General features: G+C 46.9%; 1 protein-coding gene across 1 annotated transcript in view; it reads right to left on the bottom strand.

The window, feature by feature from the left end:
• Positions 1-12,714, bottom strand: part of LOC139377209 (adenylate kinase 5) — a 188,899-nt gene that overhangs the window by 30,961 nt on the left and 145,224 nt on the right. Inside the window, exon 10 of the mRNA XM_071120209.1 lies at positions 9,484-9,528. Coding sequence (XP_070976310.1) covers positions 9,484-9,528 — 45 coding nt within the window. The remainder of the gene's footprint in view (positions 1-9,483; positions 9,529-12,714) is intronic.

The raw sequence follows: 12,714 nt of genomic DNA, 5'->3' as shown, positions 1-12,714 counted from the left end.
ACTATCAGATGACAACAATCTGACCCACCTTCCGACACTACTAGTCTGTTCCCTATCAGATGACAACAATCTGACCCACCTTCCGACACTACTGGTCTGTTCACTATCAGATGACAACAATCTGACCCACCTTCCGACACTACTGGTCTGTTCACTATCAGATGACAACAATCTGACCCACCTTCCGACACTACTGGTCTGTTCACTATCAGATGACAACAATCTGACCCACCTTCCGACACTACTGGTCTGTTCACTATCAGATGACAACAATCTGACCCACCTTCCGACACTACTGGTCTGTTCACTATCAGATGACAACAATCTGACCCACCTTCCGACACTACTGGTCTGTTCACTATCAGATGACAACAATCTGACCCACCTTCCGACACTACTGGTCTGTTCACTATCAGATGACAACAATCTGACCCACCTTCCGACACTACTGGTCTGTTCACTATCAGATGACAACAATCTGACCCACCTTCCGACACTACTGGTCTGTTCACTATCAGATGACAACAATCTGACCCACCTTCCGACACTACTGGTCTGTTCCCTATCAGATGACAACAATCTGAACCACCTTCCGACACTACTGGTCTGTTCACTATCAGATGACAACAATCTGACCCACCTTCCGACACTACTGGTCTGTTCACTATCAGATGACAACAATCTGACCCACCTTCCGACACTAATGGTCTGTTCACTATCAGATGACAACAATCTGACCCACCTTCCGACACTACTGGTCTGTTCACTATCAGATGACAAAAATCTGACCCACCTTCCGTCACTACTGGTCTGTTCACTATCAGATGACAACAATCTGACCCACCTTCCGACACTACTGGTCTGTTCACTATCAGATGACAACAATCTGACCCACCTTCCGACACTACTGGTCTGTTCCCTATCAGATGACAACAATCTGACCCACCTTCCGACACTACTGGTCTGTTCACCATCAGATGACAACAATCTGACCCACCTTCCGAAACTACTGGTCTGTTCACTATCAGATGACAACAATCTGACCCACCTTCCGACACTACTGGTCTGTTCACTATCAGATGACAACAATCTGACCCACCTTCCGACACTACTGGTCTGTTCACTATCAGATGACAACAATCTGACCCACCTTCCGACACTACTGGTCTGTTCCCTATCAGATGACAACAATCTGACCCACCTTCCGACACTACTGGTCTGTTCCCTATCAGATGACAACAATCTGACCCACCTTCCGACACTACTGGTCTGTTCCCTATCAGATGACAACAATCTGACCCACCTTCCGACACTACTGGTCTGTTCCCTATCAGATGACAACAATCTGACCCACCTTCCGACACTACTGGTCTGTTCACTATCAGATGACAACAATCTGACCCACCTTCCGACACTACTGGTCTGTTCACTATCAGATGACAACAATCTGACCCACCTTCCGACACTACTGGTCTGTTCACCATCAGATGACAACAATCTGACCCACCTTCCGACACTACTGGTCTGTTCACCATCAGATGACAACAATCTGACCCACCTTCCGACACTACTGGTCTGTTCACTATCAGATGACAACAATCTGACCCACCTTCCGACACTACTGGTCTGTTCACTATCAGATGACAACAATCTGACCCACCTTCCGACACTACTGGTCTGTTCACTATCAGATGACAACAATCTGACCCACCTTCCGACACTACTGGTCTGTTCACTATCAGATGACAACAATCTGACCCACCTTCCGACACTACTGGTCTGTTCACCATCAGATGACAACAATCTGACCCACCTTCCGACACTACTGGTCTGTTCACTATCAGATGACAACAATCTGACCCACCTTCCGACACTACTGGTCTGTTCACTATCAGATGACAACAATCTGACCCACCTTCCGACACTACTGGTCTGTTCACTATCAGATGACAACAATCTGACCCACCTTCCGACACTACTGGTCTGTTCCCTATCAGATGACAACAATCTGACCCACCTTCCGACACTACTGGTCTGTTCCCTATCAGATGACAACAATCTGACCCACCTTCCGACACTACTGGTCTGTTCCCTATCAGATGACAACAATCTGACCCACCTTCCGACACTACTGGTCTGTTCCCTATCAGATGACAACAATCTGACCCACCTTCCGACACTACTGGTCTGTTCACTATCAGATGACAACAATCTGACCCACCTTCCGACACTACTGGTCTGTTCACTATCAGATGACAACAATCTGACCCACCTTCCGACACTACTGGTCTGTTCACCATCAGATGACAACAATCTGACCCACCTTCCGACACTACTGGTCTGTTCACCATCAGATGACAACAATCTGACCCACCTTCCGACACTACTGGTCTGTTCACTATCAGATGACAACAATCTGACCCACCTTCCGACACTACTGGTCTGTTCACTATCAGATGACAACAATCTGACCCACCTTCCGACACTACTGGTCTGTTCACTATCAGATGACAACAATCTGACCCACCTTCCGACACTACTGGTCTGTTCACTATCAGATGACAACAATCTGACCCACCTTCCGACACTACTGGTCTGTTCACCATCAGATGACAACAATCTGACCCACCTTCCGACACTACTGGTCTGTTCACTATCAGATGACAACAATCTGACCCACCTTCCGACACTACTGGTCTGTTCACTATCAGATGACAACAATCTGACCCACCTTCCGACACTACTGGTCTGTTCACTATCAGATGACAACAATCTGACCCACCTTCCGACACTACTGGTCTGTTCCCTATCAGATGACAACAATCTGACCCACCTTCCGACACTACTGGTCTGTTCCCTATCAGATGACAACAATCTGACCCACCTTCCGACACTACTGGTCTGTTCCCTATCAGATGACAACAATCTGACCCACCTTCCGACACTACTGGTCTGTTCCCTATCAGATGACAACAATCTGACCCACCTTCCGACACTACTGGTCTGTTCACTATCAGATGACAACAATCTGACCCACCTTCCGACACTACTGGTCTGTTCCCTATCAGATGACAACAATCTGACCCACCTTCCGACACTACTGGTCTGTTCACTATCAGATGACAACAATCTGACCCACCTTCCGACACTACTGGTCTGTTCACTATCAGATGACAACAATCTGACCCACCTTCCGACACTACTGGTCTGTTCCCTATCAGATGACAACAATCTGACCCACCTTCCGACACTACTGGTCTGTTCACTATCAGATGACAACAATCTGACCCACCTTCCGACACTACTGGTCTGTTCACTATCAGATGACAACAATCTGACCCACCTTCCGACACTACTGGTCTGTTCACTATCAGATGACAACAATCTGACCCACCTTCCGACACTACTGGTCTGTTCACCATCAGATGACAACAATCTGACCCACCTTCCGACACTACTGGTCTGTTCACTATCAGATGACCAGCGGAAGAAGTATACATTTCAGCTGCGTCTCTTTGAACGGTGAGTTTTCTCATTGTTTTGAGGATTTCAAAGTGTTAGAAAATGACATGCTGGTTTCCTCTCCTTTCAATGTGGATAATGTTCCCAGTGACCTGCAACTTGAGCTGATCCATCTTCAGTCTGATGCAGTGATTGGAGAACTATTCAAAACAATGTCACTGAGGTTCTATGCATCTCTCTCGAACAAAACTGTCTAAAGAATAGGAGTCAGCTCAGAAGATGTTTGGGTCAACCTATGTATGTGAACAGACAGATCATCTCTTACCGACTCTCACCTCTCAGCAATCCGGCGCATAGTGACATCCGGAACTACACCTGACTTCGCTGCTCTCGTCAATGCCCATTAGACTCAAACTGATTGAGTAGTTTAAATGTAATTTTCACACCAGCCTTCACTTTGGCTCCTCCTCCTGTCTAGGCGTTTGGCGTCGCCGGCCGTCTAGCTGCTGCCGAACCTGCTGCTGGCAAACGCCCTTCACTCATCAACCCCGGACTGGTCTCGTCATAATTACACACACCAGGTTCCAATCCCCACTCTATCACTGTATATACAGTTGAAGTCGGAAGTTTACATACACTTAGGTTGGAGTCATTAAAACTAGTTTTTCAACCATTCCACTAACTATCTTGTTAACAAACTCTAGTTTTGGCATGACGTGTAGGACATCTACTTTGTGCATGACATAAGTAATTTTTCCAACAATTGTTTACAGACAGATTATTTCATCTATAATTCACTGTATCACAATTCCAGTGGGTCAGAAGTTTACATACACTAAGTTGACTGCGCCTTTAAACAGCAAGGAAAATTACAGAAAATTATGTCATGGCTTTAGAAGCTTCTGATAGACTAATTGACATCATTTGAGTCAATTGGAGGTGTACCTGTGGATGTATTTCAAGGCCTACCTTCAAACTCAGTGCCTCTTTGCTTGACATCATGGGAAAATCAAAAGAAATCAGCCAAGACCTCAGAAAAAAATTGTAGACCTTCACACGTCTGGTTCATCCTTGGGAGCAATTTCCAAATGCCTGAAGGTACCACGTTCATATAATAATAAAATCATAAATAAACACCATGGGACCACGCAGCCGTCATACCGCTCAGGAAGAAGATGCGTTCTGTCTCCTAGAGATGAACGTACTTTGGTGAGAAAAGTGCAAATCAATCCCAGAACAACAGCAAAGGACCTTGTGAAGATGCTGGAGGAAACAGGTACAAAAGTATCTATATCCACACTAAAATGAGTCCTATATTGACATAACCTGAAAGGCCGCTCAGCAAGGAAGAAGCCACTGCTTCAAAACCACCATAAAAAAGACAGACTACGGTTTGCAACTGCACATGGGGACAAAGATTGTGCTTTTTGGAGAAATGTCCTCTGGTCTGATGAAACAAAAATAGAACTGTTTGGCCAGTGTACTGCTACAGCTAGTGAACTGCTCCTGCTAGTGTACTGCTACTGCTAGTGTACTGCTCCTGCTAGTGTACTGCTAGTGTACTGCTAGTGTACTGCTACTGCTAGTGTACTGCTACTGCTAGTGTACTGCTCCTGCTAGTGTACTGCTAGTGTACTGCTCCTGCTAGTGTACTGCTCCTGCTAGTGTACTGCTCCTGCTAGTGTACTGCTAGTCTACTGCTAGTCGACTGCAAGTGTACTGCTAGTGTACTGCTCCTGCTAGTGTACTGCTACTGCTAGTGTACTGCTACTGCTAGTGTACTGCTACTGCTAGTGCACTGCTACTGCTAGTGTACTGCTAGTGCTAGTGTACTGCTACTGCTAGTGTACTGCTAGTGTACTGCTACTGCTAGTGTACTGCTAGTGTACTGCTACTGCTAGTCGACTGCTAGTGTACTGCTACTGCTAGTGTACTGCTAGTGTATTGCTTGTGTACTGCTACTGCTAGTGTACTGCTACTGCTAGTGTACTGATACTGCTAGTGTACTGCTAGTGTACTGCTAGTGTACTGCTACAGCTAGTGTACTGCTAGTGTACTGATTGTGTAATGCTAGTGTACTGCTACTGCTAGTGTACTGCTACTGCTAGTGTACTGATAGTGTACTGGTAGTGTACTGCTACTGCTAGTGTACTGCAAGTGCAAGTGTACTGCTAGTGTACTGCAAATTATAGTGTACTACTACTACTAGTGTACTGCTAGTGTACTGGTAGTGTACTGCTACTGCTAGTATACTGCTAGTGTACTGCTAGTGTACTGCAAATGATAGTGTACTGCCAGTGTACTGCTACTGCTAGTGTACTGCTAGTGTACTGCTAGTGTACAGCTAGTGCTAGTGTACTGGTAGTGCTAGTGTACTGATAGTGTATTGATAGTGTACTGCTACTGCTAGTGTACTGGTAGTGCTAGTGTACCGATAGTGTACTGCTACTGCAAGTGTGCTGATAGTGTACTGCTACTGCTAGTGTACTGCTAGTGTACTGCTACTGCTAGTGTACTGCTAGTGTACTGCTACTGCTAGTGTACTGCTACTGCTTGTGTACTGCTACTGCTAGTGTACTGCTACTGCTAGTGTACTGCTAGTGTACTGCTACTGATAGTGTACTGCTACTGATATTGTACTGCCACTGCTAGTGTACTGCTAGTGTATGGCTGGTGTACGGCTACTGCTAGTGTACTGCTACTGATAGTGTGCAGCTAGTGTACTGATACTGCTAGTGTATTGCTAGTGTACTGCTAGTGTACTGCTACTGCTAGTGTACTGCTAGTGTACTGCAAGTGCTAGTGTACTGCTAGTGTACTGCAAATGATAGTGTACTACCAGTGTACTGCTACTGCTAGTGTACTGCTAGTGTACTGCTACTGCTAGTATACTGCTAGTCTACTGCTAGTGTACTGCAAATGATAGTGTACTGCCAGTGTACTGCTACTGCTAGTGTACTGCTAGTGTACAGCTAGTGCTAGTGTACTGCTAGTGTACTGGTAGTGTACTGCTAGTGTACTGCTACTGTTAGTCTGCTGCTAGTGTACTGGTAGTGTACTGCTAGTGTACTGGTAGTGCTAGTATACTGCTACTGTTAGTCTACTGCTAGTGTACTGCTACTGCTAGTCTACTGCTAGTGTACTGCTAGTGTACTCCACCCTCTCAGGGCTGGGCGTCTCAGGCTCTATCAGATCCTCCTCTCCACCCTCTCAGGGCTGGGCGTCTCAGGCTCCACCCTCTCAGGGCTGGGCATCTCAGGCTCTATCAGATCCTCCTCTCCACCCTCTCAGGGCTGGGCGTCTCAGGCTCCACCCTCTCAGGGCTGGGTGTCTCAGGCTCTATCAGATCCTCCTCTCCACCCTCTCAGGGCTGGGCGTCTCAGGCTCCACCCTCTCAGGGCTGGGCGTCTCAGGCTCTATCAGATCCTCCTCTCCACCCTCTCAGGGCTGGGCGTCTCAGGCTCCACCCTCTCAGGGCTGGGTGTCTCAGGCTCTATCAGATCCTCCTCTCCACCCTCTCAGGGCTGGGCGTCTCAGGTTCTCCACACTACTGGACTGCATCCTACCTGGCAGTCCGCTCCTACCATGTGAGGTGGAGAGGATCTTTGTCTGCACCACGTACTCTCACTACTGGTGTCCCCCATGGCTCGGTTCTTGGCCCTCTCGTCTGGACTACTGCAACTCGCTGTTGGCTGGGCTCCCCGCTTGTGCCATCAAACCCCTGCAACTAATCCAGAACGCTGCAGTCCACCTGGTGTTAAACCATCCCAGGTTCTCCCATGTCACCCTGCTCCTCTGCACTCTCCACTGGCTTCCAGTCCAAGCTCACATCCACTACCAGACCATGGTGCTTACCTACGGAGCAGCAAGAGGAACTGGCCCTCCCTACCTTCAGGCTATGATCAAACCCTACACCCCAACCTCTGGTCTCTTGACTCTACCTCTACTACAGGAGGGCAGCTCCCACTCAGCCCAGTCCAAACTGTTCTCTGTCCTGGCACCCCAATGGTGGAACCAGAATCCCCCTGAAGCTAGGACAGCAGAGTCCCTGCCCATCTCCCTTTTCAAACTGTATCTTAAATAATCCTCTGTCTCACCCTTAACCAGCACTTGCACTTGACCCTTCCCCCTTTCTAACTCTGACTCTACTGATAGCTACTTTATTGAGGAAAAATGGACTTTCTATGCCTGTGATATGTGGTTGTTCCACCTAGCTACAGTTGTCCCACCTAGCTACAGTTGTCCCACCTAGCTAGAGTTGTCCCACCTAGCTAGAGTTGTCCCACCAAGCTAGAGTTGTCCCACCTAGCTAGAGTTGTCCCACCAAGCTAGAGTTGTCCCACCAAGCTAGAGTTGTCCCACCCAGCTAGAGTTGTCCCACCCAGCTAGAGTTGTCCCACCAAGCTAGAGTTGTCCCACCAAGCTACAGTTGTCCCACCAAGCTAGAGTTGTCCCACCAAGCTAGAGTTGTCCCACCAAGCTAGAGTTGTCCCACCTAGCTAGAGTTGTCCCACCTAGCTAGAGTTGTCCCACCTAGCTAGAGTTGTCCCACCTAGCTAGAGTTGTCCCACCTACCTAGAGTTGTCCCACCAAGCTAGAGTTGTCCCACCAAGCTAGAGTTGTCCCACCAAGCTAGAGTTGTCTGTTTGAGTGATGAGGTACAGGAGGGGGCTATCTCTTAAGACGAATACACTGTAAATAGATCTGGATTAGAGTGTCTGCTAAATGACTAAAATGTCAATGTAGTGCACTATATAGGGAATAGGGCTCTGGTCTATAGTAGTGCACTACATAGGGAATAGGGCTCTGGTCTAAAGTAGTGCACTATATAGGGAATAGGGCTCTGGTCTACAGTAGAACACTATATAGGGAATAGGGCTCCATTTGGGTCACATCCTCTGTGACTCAGAAACGGTATGTTGTAGCTTTCTAACTAATGATGTATTGAGAGACTACAGGAGCTGCTGGGTCTAGAAAAACAGCATAACACTCAGCATGGGAAATATACTCTACAAGACAGTTAGCTATTTTAAATCGACGTTAAACTGCTCAGTCTAAATAAAGACTGCTTCCAGATCTGTTTCATACTCAGGATAAAAGAAAGGACATAACAATAGCCAATTATCAGCCTCCTATCCCTGTTAAACAGCCAATTATCAGCCTCCTATCCCTGTTAAACAGCCAATTATCAGCCTCCTATCCCTGTTAAACAGCCAATTATCAGCCTCCTGTCCCTGTTAAACAGCCAAATATCAGCCTCCTATCCCTGTTAAACAGCCAATTATCAGCCTCCTATCCCTGTTAAACAGCCAATTATCAGCCTCCTATCCCTGTTAAACAGCCAATTATCAGCCTCCTATCCCTGTTAAACAGCCAATTATCAGCCTCCTGTCCCTGTTAAACAGCCAAATATCAGCCTCCTATCCCTGTTAAACAGCCAATTATCAGCCTCCTATCCCTGTTAAACAGCCAATTATCAGCCTCCTGTCCCTGTTAAACAGCCAATTATCAGCCTCCTGTCCCTGTTAAACAGCCAATTATCCGCCTCCTATCCCTGTTAAACAGCCAATTATCAGCCTCCTATCCTTGTTAAACAGCCAATTATCCAGATATCTCAATAGTGTGTGTGTGTGTGTGTGTGTGTGAGAGGGAGGGAGGGAGGGAGGGAGGGAGAGAGGGAGAGAGGGAGAGAGAGAGAGAGAGAGAGAGAGAGAGAGAGAGAGAGAGAGAGAGAGAGACAGAGACAGAGACAGAGAGAGAGCGTGTGTGAGAGAGAGCGTGTGTGAGAGAGAGAGAGAGAGTGAGAGAGAGAGCGTGTGTGAGAGAGAGAGCGTGTGTGGGAGGGAGAGCGTGTGAGAGAGAGAGAGAGAGAGAGAGAGAGAGAGAGAGAGACAGAGAGAGAGAGAGAGAGAGAGAGAGAGAGAGAGAGAGAGAGTGAGAGAGAGAGAGAGAGAGAGAGAGAGAGAGAGAGAGAGAGAGAGAGAGAGAGAGAGAGAGAGAGAGAGAGAGAGAGACACATACCCATCAGGAAGACAACTTTAGGTTTCTTCCTGTCTGTAGGATACCCTGAAAGAGGAAAGGGGCAGGTTTCAGTATTGGAGTCGAAAACACAACACTAACTAAGACCTTGAAACAGTGTAGAGCATCAGCAAAGTGGCCTGCCTTGCCTGCCTTGCCTGCCTGCCTGCCTGCCTTGCCTGCCTGCCTGCCTAGCTCTCTTTCTCTCTTCTGCTTTCCCTCTCTCTCTCTCTGTCTCTCTGCATGCTGGGAGTTGTATGAGTGAGTGCGAGTGTTGTCTGGAGTTAGATGTGTTCCTTTACTTGGTGGATTGCCTTTTTCCATAAATGATTAAGGTTTTTATCATTATTTTTATTTTTGTGGTAGAATTAAGTATGTTGTATTTCTTGTCGGAATTGCCCTGGTTTTGGCGGGGATGGCGACCCACACGGGGACGCCATCTCTGTCACTTGCGTCTTGTTGCGTCTTGTTGAGGTGGTGTTGGATGGTTGAGCATGGCGTACTTCTTAAAGAAGAGCGTCTTGTTGAGGTGGTGTTGGATGGTTCAGCATGGCGTACTTCTTAAAGAAGAGCGTCTTGTTGAGGTGGTGTTGGATGGTTCAGCATGGCGTACTTCTTAAAGAAGAGCGTCTTGTTGAGGTGGTGTTGGATGGTTCAGCATGGCGTACTTCTTAAAGAAGAGCGTCTTGTTGAGGTGGTGTTGGATGGTGGAGCATGGCGTACTTCTTAAAGAAGAGTGTCTTGTTGAGGTGGTGTTGAATGGTTCAGCATGGCGTACTTCTTAAAGAAGAGCGTCTTGTTGAGGTGGTGTTGGATGGTTCAGCATGGCGTACTTCTTAAAGAAGAGCGTCTTGTTGAGGTGGTCTTGGATGGTTCAGCATGGCGTACTTCTTAAAGAAGAGCGTCTTGTTGAGGTGGTGTTGGATGGTTCAGCATGGCGTACTTCTTAAAGAAGAGCGTCTTGTTGAGGTGGTGTTGGATGGTTGAGCATGGCGTACTTCTTAAAGAAGAGCGTCTTGTTGAGGTGGTGTTGGATGGTTCAGCATGGTGTACTTCTTAAAGAAGAGTGTCTTGTTGAGGTGGTGTTGAATGGTTCAGCATGGCGTACTTCTTAAAGAAGAGCGTCTTGTTGAGGTGGTGTTGGATGGTTCAGCATGGCGTACTTCTTAAAGAAGAGCGTCTTGTTGAGGTGGTGTTGGATGGTTCAGCATGGCGTACTTCTTAAAGAAGAGCGTCTTGTTGAGGTGGTGTTGAATGGTTCAGCATGGCGTACTTCTTAAAGAAGAGCGTCTTGTTGAGGTGGTGTTGGATGGTTCAGCATGGCGTACTTCTTAAAGAAGAGCGTCTTGTTGAGGTGGTGTTGGATGGTTCAGCATGGCGTACTTCTTAAAGACATGTTTATTCAAGTTACGCCGCTTATTTCTCCGTCAACAAGGGTTACGATTTTGAACGTACCTCCGTTTATTCCCAATGAGTTATTGGAGCATATGAGTTACTGGAGCGTATGAGTTACTGGAGCGTATGAGTTACTGGAGCGTATGAGTTACTGGAGCGTATGAGTTACTGGAGCATATGAGTTAATGGAGCGTATGAGTTATTGGAGCATATGAGTTAATGGAGCATATGAGTTAATGGAGCATATGAGTTAATGGAGCAAATGAGTTAATGGAGCATATGAGTTAATGGAGCATATGAGTTACTGGAGCATATGAGTTACTGGAGCGTGAGTTATTGGAGCGTATGAGTTACTGGAGCGTATGAGTTACTGGAGCGTATGAGTTAATGGAGCATATGAGTTAATGGAGCATATGAGTTAATGGAGCATATGAGTTAATGGAGCATATGAGTTAATGGAGCATATGAGTTAATGGAGCGTATGAGTTATTGGAGCATATGAGTTAATGGAGCATATGAGTTAATGGAGCATATGAGTTAATGGAGCATATGAGTTAATGGAGCATATGAGTTAATGGAGCATATGAGTTATTGGAGCATATGAGTTAATGGAGCATATGAGTTAATGGAGCATATGAGTTAATGGAGCATATGAGTTAATGGAGCATATGAGTTACTGGAGCGTATGAGTTAATGGAGCATATGAGTTAATGGAGCATATGAGTTACTGGAGCATATGAGTTACTGGAGCATATGAGTTACTGGAGCATATGAGTTACTGGAGCATATGAGTTATTGCAGCATATGAGTTATTGGAGGTTATGTTGTTTTGTTGGGTTGCAAACACCCGGCTCTGAAACAGGTTATGTTGCTTCATTGGCTTGCAAACACCCGGCTCTGAAACAGGTTATGTTGTTTCGTTGGCTTGCAAACACCCGGCTCTGAAACAGGTTATGTTGCTTCATTGGCTTGCAAACACCCGGCTCTGAAAAAAGTTATGTTGCTTCGTTGGCTTGCAAACACCCGGCTCTGAAACAGGTTATGTTGCTTCGTTGGCTTGCAAACACCCGGCTCTGAAACAGGTTATGTTGCTTCATTGGCTTGCAAACACCCGGCTCTGAAACAGGTTATGTTGTTTCGTTGGCTTGCAAACACCCGGCTCTGAAACAGGTTATGCTGCTTCGTTGGGTTGCAAACACCTGGCTCTGAAACAGGTTATGCTGCTTCGTTGGGTTGCAAACACCCGGCTCTGAAACAGGTTATGCTGCTTCGTTTGTTTGCAAACACCCGGCTCTGAAACAGGTTATGCTGCTTCGTTTGTTTGCAAACACCCGGCTCTGAAACAGGTTATGCTGCTTCGTTTGTTTGCAAACACCCGGCTCTGAAACAGGTTATGCTGCTTCGTTTGTTTGAAAACACCCGGCTCTGAAACAGGTTATGTTGCTTCGTTGGCTTGCAAACACCCGGCTCTGAAACAGGTTATGTTGCTTCGTTGGCTTGCAAACACCCGGCTCTGAAACAGGTTATGTTGCTTCGTTGGCTTGCAAACTCCCGGCTCTGAAACAGGTTATGTTGCTTCATTGGCTTGCAAACACCCGGCTCTGAAACAGGTTATGTTGTTTCATTGGCTTGCAAACACCCGGCTCTGAAACAGGTTATGCTGCTTCGTTGGGTTGCAAACACCCGGCTCTGAAACAGGTTATGCTGCTTCGTTGGGTTGCAAACACCCGGCTCTGAAACAGGTTATGCTGCTTCGTTGGGTTGCAAACACCCGGCTCTGAAACAGGTTATGCTGCTTCGTTTGTTTGCAAACACCCGGCTCTGAAACAGGTTATGCTG

Source organism: Oncorhynchus clarkii, chromosome 20 (assembly GCF_045791955.1).
Source record: "Oncorhynchus clarkii lewisi isolate Uvic-CL-2024 chromosome 20, UVic_Ocla_1.0, whole genome shotgun sequence".
Classification (NCBI taxonomy): Eukaryota; Metazoa; Chordata; class Actinopteri; order Salmoniformes; family Salmonidae; genus Oncorhynchus; species Oncorhynchus clarkii.
The sequence above is the reverse complement of the archived record's forward strand: the minus strand, read 5'-3'. Positions and strand labels throughout refer to the sequence as shown.